The following is a 24,479-nucleotide window of genomic DNA, read 5'->3' on the forward strand; positions in this document are numbered from 1 at the left end:
CAACATCAGGGATTCATCTCAAAACCCGTATGGTGAACAAAAGCAGCAAGAAGCACAATAGTTCATCGTGTACTTTTCCACTTACCAGACTTTCTATAATAGACAACACTAACCAATAGTCATGAAAACCAGATCAGGGCTTGTCTAGAGCTAACTGGAGAAACTGACTGTACAGTGGTACGAAGGAACATTTTAGGGAGGATCATCACTATGAGGTTAAACCCTGGATTCCATTTGTCAAAATGCAACACACTTTACACTTAAATTGGAGCATTCTATTATACCTCAATGAAATTTATTTAAAAGTAACTCTTAACCAGATACTATCCTCAATCATTCCCAAAGCTATGGTTACATAGAGCCTTACTCATTTATTAACTGTGGGCCCTATTCTATATACAATGGCATCACCTTATTCTCGGTAATCTTCCTTTATGATTTTCATTTTTAAAAATTTCCAATATTACTTTCTTTTATTCCTTTTCTATCATCTCCACTTTCCCTATCGTCATTCTACGGATGAATTAGATACACCACATGCCCATATCCTTTTCAAAGTTTCTCAATCTAACTTTCATAAATGTTCCTCTCTGTCCTCTATATATTGATTCATTCCACACATCCCACATGATATGCCTGCTCCACCAAGAGCTCTCTTCAACAACAGCACTACTGCATGCCAATATGCAGTGATCTCACATGCCTTTGCATCACACAGACAATATACAAATGCAACACAAGGCAGGTTCTGGGAGAGAAAAGATAGTCCTTTGACTATAAATTTGCCAATTTGGACTGAAAATAAAATTATATAGGCCAAGAAAGGATAAAACAAAAAGGTTGGACTATGTGTGTAAATAACAATTACACCATCAAAAACTTTTGCCTTGATAATTTAGTTATTTCAAGTTCTTAATCATCAATCTAAACTGAATACTCTATAATCATGAGAACATCTGAAAAGTGCCAAGCTGATCATGCATCCATCCTTCATTCATTCAACAACTATTATCTGAGCACCCAATCTGGGACAGGAACTGTTTTAGGTGTTAGGAACAAAAGTGCACAAACCTGATAAAAATTCAATCTTAGCCAGTTGTCTCTGCTGCAATATGGCCCTCTAATGACAATGATATGACAATGATTTCTAGTGGTTGGCGATCAAATTTGTTAATCTCCACTTTATAAGTAAACTGTTTGGTAAACAGTTTTATGCCCAACTCTCTATTTAAGCAACTCCAGTCTTTATGGAACCAAAAAGTAGATCTTGCCCTCAAAAGACAGATATGAGCTTAATGAATTTTTTCTCCTTATTTCATATATTCTCTGACATTTCATTCATATAATTCTGAATCCCTTTCTCCCCTTGAAACATGAAAACAGTAACATGTCTTCTTTATCTGTCTATCCTCAGTTCTGACATAAAGCAAGCACTCAGATGTGTGTTCATGAATTGCCTCAGCTTAATTTAATACTAATTAAAATTTTGAGCACTTACTTTTTAAAACAATATCTAAACTCAATCTCACAAAGGGGAAAACTTTCTTGTCCCTACCAATTAATTTGCCAAGTGAATCAATTGAAATGATTTAGTATTCCATTTAGTTACCATCTAATTCAAGTGGCTTTAATTAATGAATAAAACTTTTCTGTCTGAGTCTTTATTTAAACAGATAAAAATGTCTTTGTGCTACTGTCTTGCATACATATTAAACAGCCTTGCATTCTCCTTCTAAACATCAGCTGAAGATCATCAGATCTTTCCTTTTCCAGAAACCTTCAATAGTTCCCCATTTCCTAGGGAACAAAGTTAAAAATTCCTTTCCCCAGCATTCAGAATCCTTTAAAAACTGTCTTTATCCTAACCTAAAATCTAGAAATCCCCTTTATGTCTCATTCTGCCCCAATCAACCAATTCACTGAACACTTATATCCTTATTTTGGGAAAGGCAACAGCTTTCTCTTTCCTTCTGACATCTAGCCCCTTCCAATTTTTACATGTCTACATCATTTATATACTATAGGGCCTCTCACAGTACTTTATTTGGCATGTCTCTCATAGCAGCCACCACTTACTATTCTGTAATGTAGTTATTTATGAATATGCATGTATGTGTACATCAGGGCTCCAATAGACTCTATGATTCTTGAATACATATTCTATTTGATTAAACTCTGTATATTTCATAGTACCCAATTGTTCTGAAAAAAATAGAGCTGCTCCTGTTCACAACTTTTAAGTATTCTTTCTAAGACTTCAGAGGGTTAACCCCAAAGGAAACTGCTGTGAAAAATTACAACTTGAATTAATTAGTATACTGTAGAGACTCAGTAAATGCAAAATTGCTACAGTCTAAAAATAAGGGATGGTGAGCCTACAGAGTACTTTTCTCCCAAGTTATAAGAAGACATGTTTCTATAGGTCTGTGGCTTCTTCTTTTTCTCTAGAAATATCCCTATTTGTGTAAATATTTGTGTAAATATTTTATAATAGTATATAAATGTTATGAGTACTCTGCCTAAAGAGTCTAGGCACACCTGAGTCAGGGACACAGCATAACACAGGGCTTCAAAGTCTGGGCTGTAAAACCCGACCAGAAAGGCTGTGAGTTCTTTGTTCCCTCTTACCAGTTTTGTGACCTTGAGGAACTTAATTAGCCTTTCTATGTCTCCATTTCTCCTATATAAATGAGGGTAATAATAGTACCTATCCTCCATGATACTTTTCAAAATTAATAAAAACTTTATATCTAAAGCATCTACCATAGTATACCTAATAATTGTTCATTATCACAACATATTTTTATATCTGACAGGAATATATCTGTATGAAACAGCAGAGGGATCAGAATAAATTATGAATAAAAATATGAAAGAACTAAGTAAATATCAAGGGTCAAAACTTTATAAGGCCTATAAATATTTGATACTATTTATAAACTTTATTGAAAATTATCTGGGATATACCTGCCTTTAATCCAAGTTGATTGTGCTTATATGCCCCACTTTTCATATGTCTATGAATATTACCATCTGACAATTCCAGCAGTCATCATAATTTATTCAGAGCAATTCCAATACTAGCAATGCATTTTAATCCATCACACTCTTCTACCTGCCTCCAAAAGGTGAAGTTATATATATTTTTTTAAAAAATGGTGTTAGCATTAACACCCTAATTCATCAGTTTCGTTTTCCAGTTTTCTGTCACACCTGCACACTGGAACTATCCCCTGGAGCACCAAAGATTAATCAAACAAAATCACAAACATTTATTATTTAATAAATGAGTACATTGTTTGGTGTTCATGTTATGAGAAAATAATTTAGGAAGAAACAAAAGAAAGGATTGATACAATAGCCCATTGTCAAAAATCCAATAGCACAAGGTTCCCTGTGTCCCTAGATTTATGAGGGGGATCAGTTAGTTTCCCAGGCAGGACCAATGGAAACATGGAGATATCTAATTGAGATTGCCAGTCAACAATTCCACTCATTTTCTTGATTTCCCCTATTCAGAAAAGTGTTGGGAGAGTATCGAGGAACAGAAGTGAATAACAATAATTTTTTACAACCTTTAAATGTCAGAAGAGTTAATACTATTGTATAAAAGTTATGAACTCTCTTCTACTCTCTCTAAAAAAAAAAAAAAATCAATGGAAAAAATATCCTGGGTGAGGATTAACAACAACAAAAGACAAAAATTTAAAAAATCAAAGATATGGCCTGGCCAGCATGGCTCAGTGGTTGAGCATCAACCTATGAACCAGGAGGTCATGGTTGGACTCCCAGTCAGGGCACATGCCTGAGTTGCAGGCTGGTTCCCCAGTGTGTGTTGTGCAGGAGGTAGCTGATCAGTGATTCTCTCATCATGGATGTTTCTATCTCTCTCTTCCTCTCTGAAATCAATAAAAAATAAAATAAAATAAAATAAAATAAAGGTATAAACCCTGGGAAATATTTTCCTGGCTGGAGTTGCCATATCCCACTAACCAGGGAGATCTGTCAGAACCTAGGGTGTCTCTCAGAGTAAAGAAAAAACACTCAATTCAAGTTTTCAGAATATGTACTCCAGATTGTATCTGAATGAAAGCACGGTTCTTAAAGTCCAATGCAAACTGGCATTTATTGATGACCAAGTCCTTGTACAGTATAATAACCAAATCCTATTCTATTGACTGTACAAATGCTGGCACTTCCCATAACTTCACTGTGAAATAGCAGAATAAAGCTAGATTGGTCTCTACTCAGGTTCCTAGCAGAGAGGTCCTCTAACCCTTGTTATTTCCTAAGTAATAACAGCACTCAGAGCATCTTTTGTTCTAACATTTTGTCTTTGACTTTGGTTCCTGCCACGGAGCTCCTAAATCCCTTGGAATTTCCTGGATGACAACAGTGTCTTTTGTTAGTATGAGGCAACTCTTTTGAATGAGTGGGCTCCTGGGCAGCTCCCGAATAGGATTGGTCACCACAATGACTGAGCCATGATTAGAAGCTTGGAACTTTCAGCACCCCTACCTCCAAGTTCCAGGAAGTTGGAGATTGAGTTAATGATTGATCATATCTATGTAATGAAGCCTCCATAAAAATCCCCAAAGTACAAAAGTATGGGGTTCAGAGAGCTTCTGGGTTGGTGAATGTATCTACATAACAAGAGGGGGGCATACCCCAACTCCATGGGAAACAGAAGCTCCTGCACTTAAGACCCTTGGAGACCTCACTCTGGGTATTGTTTCATCTGGCTGTTCATTCATATTCTCACTATATCCTTTATAAGTGTAAATAAATGTTTCCCTAAATTCTGTGAGGTATTCTAGCAAATTATTGAGTCCAAAGAGCATGTCTTGGAAATGATAATTTATAAGTGATCGGTCAGAAGTACAGGTGACAACTTAATATTTGCAATTGGTGACAAGTGAAGGCAGTCTTCTGAAACTGAGCCCTTAACTTGTGGGATCTGATGCTAAATACAGGTAGATGGTCTCAGAATTGTAGGACACCCTGCTGATGTCTCAGAGAATTACTTAGTATGAGAAAAACCCACATGTCTGGCATGAGAAGTATTTATGTCTGTGAGTAAAGAGGAAACACAGCCGAAACCGGTTTGGCTCAATGGATAGAGCATCGGCCTGCGGACTGAAAGGTCCCAGGTTCGATTCCGGTCAAGGGCATGTACCTGGGTTGCGGGCATATCCCCAGTGGGAGATGTGCAGGAGGCAGCTGATCGATGTTTCTCTCCCATCGATGTCTCTAACTCTCTCTCTCTCTCTCCCTTCCTCTCTGTAAAAAAAAAAAAAAAAAATCAATAAAATATATTAAATAAAAAAAAAAGAGGAAACACAAAATTGTTTTCCCATTCATTCACTTTGCCTGTTTCCCCATACATAAAAGAAGAAGAAGAATGCCTACTTCACAGATTTTTTTGGGAGGGGGAGGAATTAATTGAGTTAACATTTGTACATTAATAGAGTAGTTAATAACTTATGATCATTATTATTGGCTAATGCACTTATCTTTGTTTACATATAAGCAGCAATTTCTTATTTTCCCCTTTTTTTTTTTTTAGGAAGAAAATTTAATTTAATTTCCTAAGCATGTATAATATGTTTAAGATTCAGGATCAGGTATAGAATGGTAGTTTCCTTCCCTTCTTAAATATGATAATTTTATACCCCTACTGTCCTCTGTGGTGAAGAGAAGGCCTTTCTTCAGTTTCTAAGCAGACAGCTTCCCGCCATGTCACCTCCATATCACCAATTTTATATCAGATCACACATTATCTATGGACTAATCAAAAGTTGATACTGAAATAACCCACTTTCCATAGTTTTATTGAAAAAAAGTAGTTAGAAACATTCTTCATTTGGAGACTAGCATATATTTTATAAACCATGCCTTATATTCATTTCATTATATAGACAGCAACTGAGGCTCAGAGAGGTCAATTAACTTTGAGGACATAGCCCTTAGTGGGGGAGCCAGAAGTAGGATCTGATATTGTAGAGTGCCCGTGCAAACCTTCAAAACAACCTCAAATTTCCCCAGTGTTTGTTTGTAAGTACACTGCAGCCGCACTGGACTTTTTAAATACCTATTTATTCAGCTATCTATTCTAACTCTTCCAACTTGGGAGTAGCACCACTTAGTGTGCCATACCAATTAGGAGTTAGAAATATCCTCCAGTGCGTTTTAGTTCTAGGTGGCCCCAGAGTGGCATAAAAGAGTTAATGTGCTCTTCTAATTACTACTTATGTTACCAAAAAGCCCTCCTTAAAAAAATAGGAAAAGGAGTCATGGAAAACTAAAGTTGAAACAAGTCTACATGCTCCCATAAAGTCTTTGGAATAATCTTTTTTTAATAGCATCATTCAATAACTAATACACAAAATGATAATGCTGACTAGGTTATAAATATTCAGTTATATTCCATGTGCTCCATTTAATAAAGAACATAATCCATTTTAGGGGGAAAAGGTCCATAGAAGTGATGGGGTTTTTTTTAAGTTTGATATTTAGAGTTTAATAACTTAGCCAACTTCCTATGAAACAATTCCATTCAGCTGCTTAACAGGTGTCAAACTCAACATGTCTAAAATAAACTCAAGATCCACCCTTAAATCATCTCCTCCTACATTCTCTTCACTTTCAGGAAATTGAATCAACTAATGCCCTGAAGGAACTCAAGACTTATCCTTGACACTTCTCTCCCACACACATCAGAGGCAGTCAAGCATCTAGCTCTCTTGCTCCCATATCTCAAATACCTGTTCATATTACCCACTTCTTTCATACCTCACTGCCACTACTCTGCTCCAAGCAGGCATCACTTCCTGAACAGAATTCATGGAATGCTGCCACAGCTTCCGACCCAGCCTCCTGAAGAGACTGGTTCTCCTCCAATCCACTGTCCGGAGTAAATCCATAGTGATCTTTCCATAACACAGATGTGATCATGTCTGCTCTGCCTTTTAAACCCATTAAGTGGCTTCCCAATTTTTAAATCCTTTTAGTGGCTCTTATTCATTCATTTAATCATCTACTAGTATATGATGTAATAAACACATCAAACCCACACACAAAATAAATCTGGAAACCCAGAAATGACCCACATTCAGCCAAAATGTTCACCCCTATCCCATTCTCCTGTCTCCCCTGACAGGAGTCAATGTCCTAAATTCCATATTAATAATTAGCCTCGCTTGTTTTATGTAAAATCTCATTGCATCTGGATATGTCACTAAAATGTATATTTGCAAATTTTAGTTGATTTTAGCTTTCAAACTGTATCATACTATATATCATCTTTCAGGGACCTAACTTTTATACTTAACTTACCATTGTATCATCAAGATTTACTCATATTAGTGCAAGTCACCACAGTTCATCCATTTTTACTACTGTATACTAATTCCTTATATTGACATACCACTGTTCATCAACTTTTCCATTGATGGGACTATGGGCTATTTTTAGCCTTTCATGTTATGAGCAATACTATGAATTATTTGTGTATGTGGAACAAATTATCTTGAGTATATGACTACGAGTAATGGCTCATACACAAATGTCCAGATTTCAAAGATAATGGCAAGCTGCTACCTAAAGTTATAATAAAAAATGTGGAGATGCATAATTTCTAACAATTAGCAATAGTAGTCTAATTTTTTGCCAACTGAATGGATATAAATAGGTAATTGTAGCCTTGCCCTGTATTTCCCTGATCAAAACTGAAGATATTTCTTCACAAGTTGTTTTGCTAGATGTGTTCCCTTTCTTAAGCAATTATCTATTCACGTCTAATGCCCATTTTTCTCCTATTGGATTATTCAGCTTATTGTATTAAAATAGGGGTTATTTCTATATATTTGACACTAATCTCTTAGTTGCATGTTCTTTGAACATCTACAATTTGTAACTTCTCCTTTTACTTTAAGTTACAGTTGAATTAACCAACTTTCTCAATTTTAATACAATCAAATTTATCTATATTCTATTTATGGTAAAATTTTTTGTATGTTTCAGAATTTTTTCTTCTTTTTAAATATCTCTTTATTGATTTCAGAGAGGAAGAGGGAAAAAGAGATAGAAACATCAATGATGTTGGCTACCTCCTGCACGCCCCCTACTGGGGATAGAGCCCTTGACAGGAATCAAACCCAGGCCCTTCAGTACCCAGGCTGACACTTTATCCACTGAGCCAAACCAGCTAGGGCCAGATTATTTTCTTAATTATAGATCTAGTAGACGCCTAAATGTTTTCTGCTAAAAGTTTTATTTTATTTTATTTTATTTTTCGCTTGGCGGCAGAAGCGAGAGGCCCTCGGGAGTCGCCCCCCCCCCTCCCCCCCCCCACCACCACCACCACCACCCCAACCGGATCAGTGAAAAAAACTATCAGAGTAGTGGTATTTCACTGGCAGCCTGCAAGGCCTGCGTGCCCCGCGCCCCGTCCCCTCGTGGGGACTCAGGGAAGGGGCGCCGGGGGCCTCCCACTAATTCTACACCTCTCATGTCTCTTCACGTGCCAGACTAGAGTCAAGCTCAACAGGGTCTTCTTTCCCCGCTGATTCCGCCAAGCCCGTTCCCTTGGCTGTGGTTTCCCTGGATAGTAGGTAGGGACAGTGGGAATCTCGTTCATCCATTCATGCGCATCACTAATTAGATGACGAGGCATTTGGCTGCCTTAAGAGAGTCATAGTTACTCCCGCCGTTTACCCGCGCTTCATTGAATTTCTTCACTTTGACATTCAGAGCACTGGGCAGAAATCGCATCGCGTCAACACCCACCGCGGGCCTTCGCGAAAAGTTTTATTTTGACATTAAGACATCCAAAGTTTATAATGGTTTGTGACATGAAGTAGACATTCCATTTCATCTGTTTTCCACATGGATTCCCCCTTTATTTCAGCTCCACTTGTTGAACAGCCCTTCCTTTCCCCACTGATGTGCAGTCTTCCTCTGCCACATCCTGAATGTTGCAAACATGTGAACAGTATGTCCACGTCTATTCTGCTCCACTGGGCAATCTGCCTACCCTTTGTGTGCCTTTGTACCCGTACTGCCGTCTTAGTCACTCTGATTTTATAAGACCTCTATATTTTTCTCCTTAAGATGTATCCTGGGTATTCGGTAACCTTTATCATTTCATAAAAATTTTCATATTTTCTTCTTTAACTAGTTATATCCCACTTTAACGTTTTCAACCTAAACTTAAATGCCACAGTCTGTGAAATTTTTATCTAATACCTTAGATCTATTTTCCTCTACTCAGAGCATCCCTCTTCGTCATCTTAATACTCATTACACACATTATGCTTGTCAAAATTTCTAAATTACATTTTTCAAAGAGGGAGTGACAAAGAATGGGAGAAAAATGTGTACTTTGATATTGACTATAAGCTTCAAGACAGTAGTAAGGACCTCAGTTCCCTTATATATCCAGATCTTACCACAGACACAGAGTAGGCACTTAACAAATTATTTTTTAAAATAGTTACTTCCTCCTTTGGGGTCTCATCCAGAATAACTGTTCCTCCTCATCCCTTGCTCTGCACCCTATTCACCCTGGACAGCAATGCCAGGTGGAGCCTCATTCAGACTTGTCGGTTTACTCCTCAACATTTAGCAGATATTGATACAAAGATTACTGTGAGTCAATACTCCCCTGAAGGGTTTATGTACATCATCTCATTTAATTATCAAGGTGACCATGTAAAGCAGGATTTACTGCCTCTCAGTTTCTCATATTAAGTGAGAACATTATCATTTTATTAAGGAATTTGCAAAATGTCACATAACCATTCAATGGGGAGGAGGTAAGGACCAGGTTGTTCAACAAAGCCTAGGCTTTTAAAAAAAATTTTAAATATATTTTTATTGATTTCAGAGAGGAAGAGAGAAGGAGAGATAGAAACATCAATGATGAGAATCATCAATCAGCTGCCTCCTGCATGCCCGCTCCTGGGGACTGAGCCTGCAACCTGGGCACGTGCCCTTGACTGGAATCAAACCTGGGACCGTTCAGTCATCAAGTCAATGCTCTATCAACTGAGCCAATCAACCAGGGCAACAAAGCCTAGGCTTTTAACCCTGTGGTAATCTTGTTACATCACCTGTGAGCTCAGATGTCTTTATGCTTTTTCTTGTTCTTTTCTTTTTTAATTGAAATATAATTGATATATAACATTGTGTAAGTTTAAGGTATGCAACATGTTAACGTCATAGGCACTAAAGTAATTGAGGATGTGATGAATAAATAAATGAACGTTTCTCAAAAATTAATTCATAGTGTATGCTAATATTGGGTACTTAAAAATTGTTTAAAATGTAATGTTTAGAACTAGAAGGGATGTTAGAAACCACCTCGTCCCAAACCCTTTATTTTAATAACTAGACACCTGGTGCACAAAATTCCTGCAAGAGTAGGCCTTCCTTCCCCCAGCTTCCAGCACCAGCTTCGCTCTGGCACTCAGGACCCGAGCTTCCTTCTGGCCCCTGGCAAGTACCTAGGACCCGGGCTTTCCCCCGGCCACAGGAAGGCACCCAGTACCTGGGCTTCCCTCACAGCCCCAGCTCATCCGGAAGGTTGTCTGGAAGGACATCTGGAAGGACATCCAGTCTAATTACCATATTACGCTTTTACTATTATAGATAAAGACACACAGGTCCCCAAAGATCAACTTCTTTTAAGTCAAAAAGGCCTGTTTTAGCATATTTTGAACATGAAAATTTCAGGTAAGTGAACTTTGCACAATATCATCTGCCTGTAAATAAAATATATTCTAAATACATGGCACAAATTCCTAAATGAAGTGATACTCTGAAAAAATAATTAAAACTAGAAAATGTAATTAAACCCCAAACATTCAAGACAAACATAACATACAACTAAACAACTCTTAAAAATAAAGAGAATATAGCTTAATTTTACAATTTAAGTACAAGGACAAATTACTATTTTTGCATTGCATCATTACATTTCACATTTTTAGATTTAAAACTGAGCATTAAGAACTTAAATCAGCAAAACTGTACTTTTTTGGTACTTGTAGAAAAGGCTATTATAATTTTGCTGAATCAGATTATAACATTTTCTGTGATCAATCTACATGTCTCCATTCAACAAATGACAAAGTGATCACTCCAAACTGTTATAATTCATCAGAACACATTTCCACTTTCAGCAGCAACTCAACTGATTCAAACAAAGAAGGAGAGAAGGCTGATTTGTTCTGGGATTTTAACTAAAGACCAGCAAATCAAACCCATGTTCATTTATCAAAATCTGATAGACTCATAATGTTCTCCACTTTGAATAGCTATAGTATAAATGTATAAAAGATGCATATAAAATACTGAAATGGCTCAGTCAGTTCTGAAGTACTTTTTCTTAAATCTTTGAATAGTCAAAAATTATAGTGAGAAAGTTAGACTAATTTTGAAAAGAGGAAGATAATTAGAATTTCTCCAATTGACCAAGGGCATTATTGGAATCTGAAGCAAATTCAAGATGCCCTAAATACTCTTAACAAAAATTAATTTTTTTTGGAAATGCTCTTCTGTGTTTTCCTAAACCTCATATAACCATATAATATCTATGAAAGTCTGTTTATTAGCAAATTAATTAATAAATAACTTCAAAAATACCTGTAACAATGAAATCTGATGACATTCATTAAATAAATATCAAGTAAGAAATTTATATTCACTCTTCCTAAAGGTACAAACATTTAAAATAGGACCCAAAGTTCACCTTTTGTCATATTCATGAAGAAAAGTTTTGCTAAACAAAATTAATGTAAATTAGATTTCAAAGAAAAAATTTTTTGATTCAATGAGAATAAAACTAATTTCAAGCACCCTTAAACACTGTAGAAGCATTCATTTACTAGGAATATTTAAAAAAATATATTTATAGGTCTATGAGTCAACAAAAAGCATAGAGAAATTTATTTGAAATAATCGGAGGAAAGGAATGACTATAATGTCACAATAAATCCCCATTTATACATATCACTATGCTTCTTTGGAATTCACTCTTCTCTAGTCTTTGAAACTGTTCCCAAATGAGGTAAATATAGAGTCAAAGTGACTATCATATACTTGAAATTATCCTTTGCCCTTAACATCTATATATATAAAAGCCTAAGTGACCATTACAACTGAACAACCAGAACGACCGGTCAACCAGTCACTATGATGCACACTGACTACCAGGAGGCAGATACTCAATGCAGGAGCTGCCCCCTGGTGGTCAGTGCACTCCCGCAGAGGGAGCGCCACTCAGCCAGAAGCCAGGCTCATGGCTGGTGAGCGCAGCTGCGGTGGCCGGAGCCTCTCCTGACTCCACAGCAGCACTACTGAGCGGCAGCAGCAGGCACAGCAGTTCGGGATGAGCATGAACAGTGTGGTGCCTGGCCCCAGCTCAGGCTCCTTCCTGGCCACCTGCAGCTTGGCACACTGCTACATCCCTCGGGGGATGTCCGACTGTCGGTTCATGGATCAGGCCTAAACTGGCAGTCGGACATCTCCCAAGGGGTCCCAGATTGCAAGAGGGTGCAGGCCAGGCTGAGGAACCACACCACTCCCTACATGCACGAATCCGTGCAACAGGCCTCTAGTAGGACAATAATCTGATAGCACACAGGTTGGATCTGACCACCAACATGTATTTTCTTGTAAAAAGTGTTTGTTTTATAATATTTGGAAGTCTTTAGGGGTGTCACGTACAGTTCAATTTTGCTACAGTTCCCACTGCCTCACTTTAGTAGGTTTCCTGCTTTATGTTACATGCTTGGTCTCTAAGGGCTTTTACTTCTGGAAGCCTACATTTAAAATTCTGTCCAATTTGAATGTTCACTGAATTATTCTTTTTGTACAGTCCCAGAACATAGAAATTATTAGAATCGGAAGGTGCCTCAGAGGTTATTTCATTCTTCTCATTTCTTTCAACAAGAAACTGCGGCCAAGAAAAGTAGAGTAGCTTTACCACAGTTAAATGTACATGAATAGTTCTGCCAAAGTGTTCTTCTAACTAAACAAGCGGTTTTTAAAAAAAACCCTATTTTGAAGTTTCATGTTTTGTCATGATTCACCAACATTCCCTATCTCCATAAAAGTAGCATTTATTTTATTAAGCACTTACCCCTGAGAGCAGGTAGAAGGGATCTCTCCTTCTTGTCATCACATTTGTTACATTCACTGAAGTACAGGAGTAAGAAGACATCAACCAGAACCCACATCAGCGAAGTGGCAAGGACCACCTTGCAGTAAACAAACCTCCTCATGTCTTTTCTTGATTTCTAGTTAGCAAACAGACCGAAGACAGATGCTACTGTGATAAATCCAAGCCACAGGGGTGAACTCCAGCATAAAAGCAAAATGCATCCCACTGCATTAAAAAAAAAGTAAAAAAGAGAAAAGAAAAATTTATTACCATATAGTTTGTTTTGCATAGAGATATAACACAAAATACATGAGTTATTTAATGTTTCCATATATATCAGCACTTGGCTTTCAAATTCAGAATTAAAAGTCCAAACAAATGAAAAGTTGTAAGCAAGCCAGGTAGCTAAAATTCAAACAGCTAATCCTAGATATGCTATTACTGTGCTGGGCCCTTAACAACTATTTAATTTCATCAAGTTGTATTGTCTTCTCAAATTTCTATCATAACATTCTGCAGAGCACCAGATTGTCAAATAGTGCAGTTCTGAACTTACCTTAATTCAGCACTTTGTAGGAGCCAATGCCGCTGAAACAGGAATCACCTGGGATACTATATATTGTAGAGGCTAAGGGTTGGTCTTTATACACAGACAGGCTTGGTCTACTTACTTCATATTTGTGGAAGCCTTTTTATATTTTTGTTTTGTTTTGTTTTTCATTTATAAAATGAGAATAACAATGCCAAACCTAAAGATTTGCAATAAGGACTAAGTACAATAATGCTTGTAAACCATCTTGCAGAAGACAAAGTTACTAACATACCGGAAAAAAAAATCTCAAATTCTCAGAAAGAGCAATTACATAAAGCCATCAATTATTAAGCCTTAAAAACCCCATCTGGTCTGCATGGAAAGTATCCACAACAAATGTTTATTTTAGAATGGACAGCATACATTCAAAAAGTACTACCCGAGGAGAAACAACATATTAGTGTAGAATGACTTAGAATAACCAGAGTAAGAATCCTAAAAGGCATAGCAAAGAACTGTGCACAATTATTGAGATATATTCAACAACAGTGTAGAGTTAATACCATATACATTTGTTCTATTTATACTGCATAAGACAGTAAGGACCTGGTTGATTGTATCTATACAGTATATATTCTCATATCATTTACTACATTTAAAACAATATAAATTTATTGATGTGAATCAATAACATAGTTTTCACAGATATTTGGGGAGAAGAGTCATTAAATACAAAGGCACTCAGAATATTTCATAAACATTTGTCCCAAAATTAAAACATCGAAGTGAAAATTGCTGAAGCAGAAGCTCTTCAAGTTAAGCAGAAGCTCTTCAAGTTAAAGGCATCTGCCTTTGTATTAAAAGCAACACAAATGCTGTTGCCCCTGTTACAACCTAACCAGATTATAACAAATTCAAAATTTATATAAAGTGACAGTTTAGAAAATTATTATACCAAAAGGTCTACTTTCAATATTTATATAAAACTTACATTTATTCAGCATAGTTTTTAAAAAAAAAAGAAAGAAAGAAGCAAACTGTACAAATTTAAGAAATACATGATATTTAGGGTTTATTGTCTGCTTGTTATTTTCTTGAAAAAATTCCATGCTGATTATTTCATTTTTACTTTATTGTTTGTAAAGATTACAGCCAACCATTGGAACTGAGCTTCTAAACCTGATAAGAGGAAGATTCTTCTCTATATATTTCCTATGTGTATGCTTTACTGAGTATGAATGTAAAACAACTCAAGCTGTCCAATTTTCTGTCTTCCTTTGGTGGAGGAAGTCCCTTCAATTTATTGTAGAAAAAAAGTCCTAGAAAAAAAAGTATATACAAGACTGATGGTTACCAATGCACATTCTCAAATGTATAAGGAATACCTTAAAATAAAAGATCCTATAATAAAGTCTCTATCTATAATAATAAAAGCATAAATGCTAATTAGACTGGATGTCCTTCTGAACGACCTTCCAGACAAAACCTGGGCCATGAGGGAAGCCTGCATCCCGGGTGAATGCTGGTAATGGGGGAGGAGCGGAGCCCAGATCCAGGGTGCCAGAGGGAAGCCGGTGCCGGCAGCCAGAAGAAGGAAGGACTACTCTTGCACAAATTTTTTGCATCGGGCTTCCAGTGCATTATATAAAATCCTTTATTATAAAGATGGATAAAAGAGACATAAACAACACCATTCTTATCGATGTCATAAAGTGAAAAGATGACTTTAGAGAGAAGGATATGTGATGATTTAAGCAGAGGTTGAAGTGATGCAACCTGAATCAAGGAATGGGGGTGGAGTTGGCTGAATAACAGGAATGGATTCTTCCCTAGGACCTCCTGAAGGAACCAGCTCAGTGGGAATCACTTGGAACTTTCACCATGTGGAACTGAGTCCTAGCCAATGATGAGGTGCACTATAGAAATTGTACCATCTGCTTCTCTGGATATGTTTCCTTCAGGAAACAAGAACTTTCTATGTGATCTCAGGGACACAAGTTACAAAGAAACCTTGCTCCTTAGAAATTGCAAGAGCTCCTTACCCAGGGACTGATAATGCCTCTGACAGAGCAATTTCTGCTACAGGAATGAGTAACCATAGAAACAGCTCCACAGGCCCAACACCTGACTGCTCTCCTCCATCCCTTCCGACACTGCCCTCAAAAATATTGTAAAAGTTATTCGACCCAACCTCAACAACAACATCTATTATGTCCTCTCTGAATTTTCATCGAATGAATCACAACCAGGAATATTTCTAAATCAACACATTCCCAGAGTGTGTAAGCTTTCTATCCAGCCGTCTGTTAGCCTACCCACCTCTTCTGTGGGAATCACAGAGGTTAACAGTGAGGAAACTAACCATACAGATAACCCCTCTCAACAAGAGGACAATGATCTCCCAAAAGAATATGATCCTGAGCAATTTGCAGGCCTTCTCCATGGATGCTCTCTAACCTGTGAGTCCCCTGAAAATCCATTTAATTTCTATGGGAAAAGAGATGAACATGAAGGACAAGATGAAGTCACTTTGGCAAATAGTCCATTGGCTCTCAAGTAGTCTCCAACAGAAAATAACTCAGAACCTTTGGTAAGGAAAATTAAACCCACAGTTGTCAGTAGAATAATTTTTCACAAAAAAGAACAAACAAGTCGAAAACCATACCATTGTTGGAACAAGAACAAGTGGGAGGAGATCCTGGAATGGAGACTAATGGATTATGAACATGGAGAATTTGTGGAGAGAGCCTGAACCCTGGGGAGAATGTCATCACCAAAATCCCTGATTGACATGCATTTATCAAAAATGTATCTAAATCAGATTCTGATCTCATTGCCTATCCTTCAAATGAGAAAACCTCAAGAGTTAACTAGAGTGATTCTTCAACTGCTGAACACAATTCTAAAGGGAATTCCAAAAGATCACCATCATTCACTTCAGAATGGGAAGAAACTGACAAAATAATGAGTTTGATCGATGTTGGAATTAACAGTAAACTTGGAGAAATAAATGGTTAGGCCACAAATGTGGCATCCTGTTTCTTACTGAGCTTTTTTGATCCAACTCCTACTAGCTTCTGCTATTTCTCTGTGATCTCCTCAGGAATTTGCCCTGCATCCCACTTATGTGGCATTTCCTTTTGTGCTTCATCTCCTTGTGAAGATCTTTCTTAAGTAACTTTTGTAATCCTTGCCAATTTTTCCTCATTGCAAATATGACAGATTTTGCTGTTGCTGCTGCACTTTGGAAAGTATTTTGCTTGAACCAGTCAGAAGCAACATTTTTTACCAAATAAACATTTGACACTATGACAGTCTGTTATAACAGTTCATGTTCAAAATCACCAATAAAGGTACATGCTCAAAAGAGATTAATATATACAAGGGAACCTACATTTTTATTATGTTACTAGAGGTCTGGTGCACAAAATTCATGCACTCGGGGGGGAGGGGGTCTCTCTGCCCAGCCTGCGCCCTCTCTCAGTCCGGGAGCCCTCAGGGGATGTCCAACAGTTGGACATCCTTAGCACAGCCGCAGAGGCGGGAGAGGCTGCCGCCACTACCACTGTGCTTGCCAGCCGTGAGCCCGACTTCTGGTTGAGTGGCACTCCCCCTGTGGGAGCGCACTGACCATCCAGGGGCAGCTCTTGTGTTGAGTGCCTGCCCCCTGGTGGTCAGTGCATGTCATAGCGACTGCTCGTTCCACCATTTGGTCGGTTAGCATATTAGCCTTTTATTATATAGGACTGGAGTTCTATAACTTATCAAACTAAATACCATATCTATGAGGAACATATGATCAATAGCATCAGTAAAGTTTTAAAATATTGACAAGATCATGATCTCACCATTTAATATGTTGACTTAGCCAACTGGGAATTCAGTAATATACATAGTAAAAATATTTGAATAAAAGTTACCAATTAAAGCATTTAGGGAACAAAGTATGACAGCATTTCATTTCATGCCACTTTTTTCTTAAAAGGTCAAAAATAGAATGTTTTCAACATTTCATCTATAGTTTTACCAGCATGACTAAAGAAAAAAAACTTTTAATTAAGGAAAATTTGAAATACACACAAAAATAAAGAGGATAATATTATAAACACTTATATACTCATCACCTAGCTTCAAAACCTGTCAACATATGACCAATTTATTTTACTCTGTAACAACCATTCATTTCCTATATACACTCAGGATCATTTTGAACAAAATCTCAGACATTACATCATATCATCTGTTAATATTTTGTGTAAAACTCTAAAAGATACAGAATTAAGAATATAAGCAAAATACCACTACCACACCTAAAGAAAAATCAAAAGGTAATTTTTTTCCATTTTATTTTATTACTTTTTTGTATTAAATTTATTGGGGTAACATTAGTCATTAATATCATATAGGTTTCAAGTGTACATTTCTATGATACATGATCTGTATATTGCATCCACCACCCGAAGTCAAATCAGTCAAACAGTAATTTCTTAATGTCATTCAAGATCCTCTTGGTTTTTAACTGTGGATCCGATTATCTCATAATTTAATTTTTAACCTTTAGTTGGCTTGAATCAGGTTTCTATTAAATATATTATGGTTGGTTGATAGGTCTCTTAAGACTCTTTTAATATATTACTTCACACTCCATTTCTTTTTATCTCGTTCCTCGAAATTTATTTGTTGAAGTCATGCCAAATGTTTTAAAACCTTATTTTATGGGCTCAATAATTTGTTATTTAAAACTTGGCTTCTCTCAAAATATGAAAATCTATTTTAAAAAAATTACATCCCTGTATAAAATATAGGCAGTACCTTAACAGTAAAACAAAACTAAACAAAAATAGCCAAACCAATAAAACAAACAAACAAACAAAAAAACACCATAAAACGATGACTTTAGATAGGCATTTTGCCACTCTGTTTTTCATTTTCTTTTTTTATAACACCAGTGTCCCGGTGCACGAATCCGTGCACGGTGAAAGGAAATTAATTAGAAGAAATATTTTAATATCACTCTTCACTCTTTCTCTATAATAAAAGCGTCAACAAAATTCACGATCGACAATGACAGGTTGAAACACACGTTCGATTGGCACCAGCAAGAGCTTTATATGTATCACGCATGTGTGAGTCAACTTAGCCTTTTATATGTACAAATAAACTTGCTTAATTAGACCTGCTTTCAGATGTAGCTAAACTTTTTCCAGCCCAGTGAAGCATCCCAACTTCTCTTTCAGGTAATTGTCAGCAACACAGCAGTAAATATCAACAGGAAGCAGATTATTATTGTAGATCGCGCAGGGAGAACAAAGGGTAAAATATTTAACTGCAGCAGTGTTTGACTATATTCTGCACAGAGAGAAAACCTGAAGTCATTTTCAACTTCCACCATTTCTTATTTCTTTCCAGTTGGGTCAAGTTTCTAAACTTTCTAAATCTCCATTGTCTTGCCAATGAAAAAACAGGATTCTCCTATCTACCTACTCCAGGATTTCTGTGAGGATCAAATGAGATGAGGCACGGGAAAATGCTTCACAGACATTTGGTTACAGTGTAAAATGTTTGCACCTGGCTATAAAGTAAGTCATGTTCCTGGGCTGTAGAAATGCCAAGGGGGCTAGTCACTAAGGAGAAGAAGCCAGCATTGCTACGTGATGTCATTACCCAGTGCCCACAGCCACCATTTCCTGGCTGGGCTGGGCTGGGCTGTTGGCTGCATTTTGCGCCATGGGGTCTTGGCGGCGTCAGCTGCAATTTGGTTGGGTGTCGCTCCTGGGTGGTGGCGGGGCCTGTGTCCCACATGGGGGAAGCCGAGTGTTGGTTTGTCGGCGCTAGGTCCGTGGTGCTGTTTATTTTTAAATGGCCAATGCACATCACTGCAGCTCCTGTGTTGAGCATCTGCCCCCTTTTAGTCAGTGCGCATCAAGCTGTCAGTCAGATGGACGGCACTTAGTCTTTTGTATATACAGATATATTCTATCCTATCCATTTCAGAAAATATTGTGCTGTAAGCAGAATAAAGAATGTGGACATTTTAAAAAGAAAGTAGGAAGAATATTATTATAATAGAAAAATCTGAAATCACTTAATATTAAATATTAAAAGGTCTAAGATAAGTCATTTCCTAAAAGCCTAACAGTAGAAGTTATTGAGAATTTAATTTTAACTTTAACTATAATAAAACACAAAAATCACATCTTATTGCCATTTCAAGAGTTATTCAAGTTATTCTAATTCCATAACCTGCTAGATCTATACATCAAGACATTAATACGAAAAAAGTCTAATGTTAGTGTTTTATGAGATAAAAGTTGCTGTTTAAATTTTTATTTATGAAATTGGATTTTCTTATATATTGTAAGGTTTTAATTCTACCTGTACCTTGAAAATATACTACATGCTATCATTCACAAAGGTCTTATCTACTGGCACTTGTAAAATAGTAATCCTATATACTGTGTTCCAATACCCTTCGCAAGAAAATGGAACTGACTGGGCAGAAGGATGGTATAATATACACAGTAAAACTCCCCAACATAAGCACAGTTGGTGGCCCAGGTTTATTTAAGAGAATCAGCATCTGTATTATGTTTTTCATTCAGCAAGCCCCTACTTATTTGCAAACACTGTTCTGTCTCTCAAACCCAGTCCAAGTCCTGCAATATCCCGGGCTTGCCAAGCCCGTGTGGAGCATGACCAACTTTGCATAAAAACTACTGGCTCTTCTATCCAAAATTACAACCCTTTTTCTAATTGTTTCAAAACCTTCTTAGCACAGTTATTTCCCTTTAAAAATATTTCTCTAGGTAGAAAAAATTCAAGAGTTAGAAAACTATCAAGTACCATCTTCCCAGTCAGATTGAACTTTCCTTTTCTTCCTGCCCACTTAAATAATAGTATCAGCCAGATATTCTGTGAGATATTACACAATTTCTGTTTGAAAATATACACCAATTACCCTATCTTTGTCAAAATGGACTTCACTTATAAAAAAGAGCAAAATCTGAATAAAGTTTAGAAGTTTGGTAACTATGTTATTAAAATAAAAATAAAACATTTTTGTTTTTGTTTTTAATTAGAAGTTATCCCTTATCCAAGTAGTCCAGTTTAGTTAATGTCAAACTTGTTTTTATCTGTAGTCATATACTTTCTTTTGTAGAAAATTGACTAATGGGTGCAAATTTATTGTCTATTTTATGAGGCTGTACTGAGGCTGCCAAAGGTTCCAGGAAGCTAGTTTAAGACTGCTGTTAATGCTCCCAGACGTTTTAGGCACCCAGCACACTTTAAGAGTTGGCTATGCAGGAGCTTCTGTGCAGTATTTGGTTTATGGACCGATAAATCAAGTGAGTAAGCACTGAACAAATACACCGAATTAGCTACAGGTCTTATTGACAGGTAGACTGATCTTTGTACGAAGGAAGATCTAAAATGAAGGTGAACTTGAAGATTATACCCTCAGCCTAAACCAAAGGGTCCAAAAGTAAACCACACTGAAAGATATATTAAGAGACATAGAAGCAAACAAAGGTAAAGTAAAATAAACGCCTTTCATGGAAAAAAAGATGGAATGGGAGCAAGAAAGTTATATAGGCCTTGATTTGCATTTAAACTAAGGAAAATTTAAATATTCATAAGATTTTACTATTAGAAAGCAACCTGGCTTAAAATTTAGAAATATATATTTCAGAGTTACAATGCCATGATTTGAATCTGGGTCCCAACACTCAATTATATGGCTTAATTCAAGTTACTTAAATGATACATGCCTCCCTTTTACTAGTCATAAAATATGAATAGTAGCTACCTCATAAGGTTATGATGAGTATTAAGCTAATTAATACATGTAAAGGTCTTATAACAGTGTCTGACTTATAAGAGGGGCTCACTATAAAGTACCTGTTATTAATAGTAATAGCAATATTATTATCATCTTGAACATCATCAAAAGAACAAGAAAAAACAATGAGGATTCTCCTCATTAATCCTTCCAGAAGTAATGTATGGTGAGTATGTGTGTATTCAGGGAGTCAGAAAATAAGATGAGCATTACAAACATGGCTGATACTTACAAATACGTTTAATATTAACTCAAAAATATACTTAATAATAAGATTTGTGAGTATTACAAATATATTTTATATTTAATAATCAAAAGTAGATTTAATAGATGTAGTTTCTGATTTAGTTACACAGGATACAACAATTGTCAAAACTCATAGAATTGTACACTTTAGATATGTGCAATTTAATTCCATATAAATTATCCCCCATTGTTTAAAGGTAAAAAAAAAAAACATTTATGTACCTATCATATGATTTCATCCACTTTTGATTAAAGAAATTATAGGTATCACTATATAAGAGGGCTGCTACTTCTTAATAGATTTCTGATCCCATCTACCATTGTTATCCATGGCAGTGACTTGGGTTTCCTTGCTGTTCCTTACATAGACCAATCATTATCTTGTCTCAGGGCATGTACCTATGCCGTTTTCTGCTCCTCTTTCCTTCAGCTATTACTTCTATTTTTATCACTATTTTTTAAATTATTTTCAGCTATAGTTGACATACAATATTATATTAGTTTCACATTATAAAACTTAAGTGATCATCCCCCCAAAATCTTACACCCATCTGACACCTTACATACTAGTAGTTATTAGAACATGATTTACTATATTTCCTATGCCAGTGATAGCGAACCTTTTGAGCTCGGCGTATCAGCATTTTGAAAAACCCTAACTTTACTCTGGTGCGGTTTCACATATAGAAATTTTTTTTTATATTTGCAACCATAGTAAAACAAAGACTTATATTTTTGATATTTATTTTATATATTTAAATGCCATTTAACAAAGAAAAATCAATCAAAAAATGAATTCACATGTCACCTCTGACACATGTGTCACAGGTTCGCCATCACTGCCCTATGCTGTACTTTACATGCCCAAGACTACACTATAACTACAAATTTGTACTTCTAAATCTTTTCACCTTTTTCACCCATACCTCTATCCCCCTTCCCATCTGGCAACCATCAAAATGTTCTCTGTATCTAGAGTCTGTTTCTGTTCAGCTTATTCATTTATTTTGATTTTGAGATTCAGTTGTTGATAAATATGTATTTACTAATGGTCCAGTGCACAAAATTTGTGCATATTAAAAGGTGATTAATTAGAGGAAATATTTTAATATTGCTATTTGCCCTTTCTCTGTAATAGAAGTGTCAGAGATGAAAGAAAATTAGTAAAATGTATATGAAAATCTACCTCCTGTGAGAGTCTGGGGCGCACCACGGGACCCAGAGTCAAGTCCCCCTCTACCCATGTGCGCCTCAAAATTGCATGAGACCCAGACCCAGCTGGCCCTCCCCATTGGGTAGATCCAGACCCAGCTGGTCCCACCCTTGTTACGCCCCACCGGGCGGGGGGCGCAGCCTCAGGTCCCCTGTCAAGCCCTGCCGGGTGGGGGGGCATGGCCTGAGGTCCCCCATCAAGCCCCGCCAGGCGGGGGACGCAGTCTCAGGTCTCCAAGCCCGGCGCCGGGAGGGGAACACAGCCTCAGGACCCCGTCAAGCCCCGCTGGGCGGGGGCCATGGCCTGAGGTTCCCTGGCCCAGGTTGAGGGGAGCAGCCTGAGGTCCCCCGGCCCAGCACTGGGGCAGGGGGCACAGCCTGAGGTCTCCTGTCAAGCACCGCCAGGAGGGGGGCGTGGCCTCAGGTCCTCCAGCCTGGCACCGGGGCAGGGGGTGCGGCCTCAGATCCCCTGGCCCGATGCTGGGTCAGGGGTTGCAGCCTGAGGTACCCCAGGCTGGTGCCAGGTCAGGGGGCACAGCCTGAGGTCTCCCATCAAGCCCTGCCGGGTGGGGGGCATAGCCTGAGGTCCTATGGCCTGGCGCCAGGGCAGGGGATGCAGCCTGAGGTATCCTGTAAAGCACCACTGGGCAGAGGGCATGGCCTGAGGTCTCCCGTCAAGCCCTGCTGGGCGGGGGGGCATGACCTGAGGTACTCAGCCTGGTGCCAGGGTGGGGGGCACGGTCTGAGGTATCCTGTCAAGTCCCATGGGGCAGGGGTTGGGGGCACAACCTCAGGTCCCTGCTGATTACTCATTAAGGCTCATTACGGGAACTTGGTCTCTGCTGTGGGTGCAGCCATCTTGTGTTACAGAAACCCCACCTCCGCTGTGGGCACAACCATCTTGTGTTACGGAAACCCCTGCCTCCGCAGTGGGTGCTGCCATCTTTGTGATGGTGTGACGGTCAATTTTCATATTCCCTCTTTATTATCTAGAATTGCCATTTTATTGTTCATTGATTTTTTTCTTTTTTTTTTTCTTCTTTTTCTTAAAGAAGAGACTTTAACATTCATGTAATACTGGTTTGGTGGCCATGAATTTCTTTAGCTTTTCTTTGTGTGGGAAGCTCTTTATTTGACCTTCAATTCTAAAAGATAGTTTTGCTGGATAGAGTACTCTAGGTTGTAGGTCCTTGCTTTTCTTCACTTTGAATATTTCTTGCCACTCCCTTCTGGCCTGCAAAGTTTCTGTTGAGAAATGAGTTGACAGTCATATGGGCACTCCCTTGTGACTGTTTTCTCTTGCTGCTTTTAAGATTCTCTCTTTGTCTTTAACCTTTGGCATTTTAATTATGATGTGTCTTGGCATAGGTCTCTTCGGATTCATCTTGTTTGGGTCTCTCTCGGCTTCCTGAAGTTGTATGTCTATTTCTTTCACCAGGTAAAGGAAGTTTTCTGTCATTATTTTTACAAATAGGTTTTCATTT

General features: G+C 37.6%; 1 protein-coding gene across 4 annotated transcripts in view; it reads right to left on the reverse strand.

The window, feature by feature from the left end:
• The window catches only part of GALNT13 (polypeptide N-acetylgalactosaminyltransferase 13), a 474,320-nt gene that overhangs the window by 389,837 nt on the left and 60,004 nt on the right, over positions 1 to 24,479 (reverse strand). For all 4 annotated transcript variants that reach the window (XR_013996206.1, XM_081095196.1, XM_081095197.1 and 1 more), the window contains exon 3: positions 13,145 to 13,390. Coding sequence is in view for 3 of the 4 variants with exons in the window: in XM_081095196.1 (XP_080951322.1) it covers positions 13,145 to 13,286 (142 nt within the window). In the remaining variant the exon portion in view is untranslated. The remainder of the gene's footprint in view (positions 1 to 13,144; positions 13,391 to 24,479) is intronic.

Source organism: Myotis nattereri (genome assembly GCF_964212035.1).
Source record: "Myotis nattereri genome assembly, chromosome: 7".
In the NCBI taxonomy this organism is placed as follows: domain Eukaryota; kingdom Metazoa; phylum Chordata; class Mammalia; order Chiroptera; family Vespertilionidae; genus Myotis; species Myotis nattereri.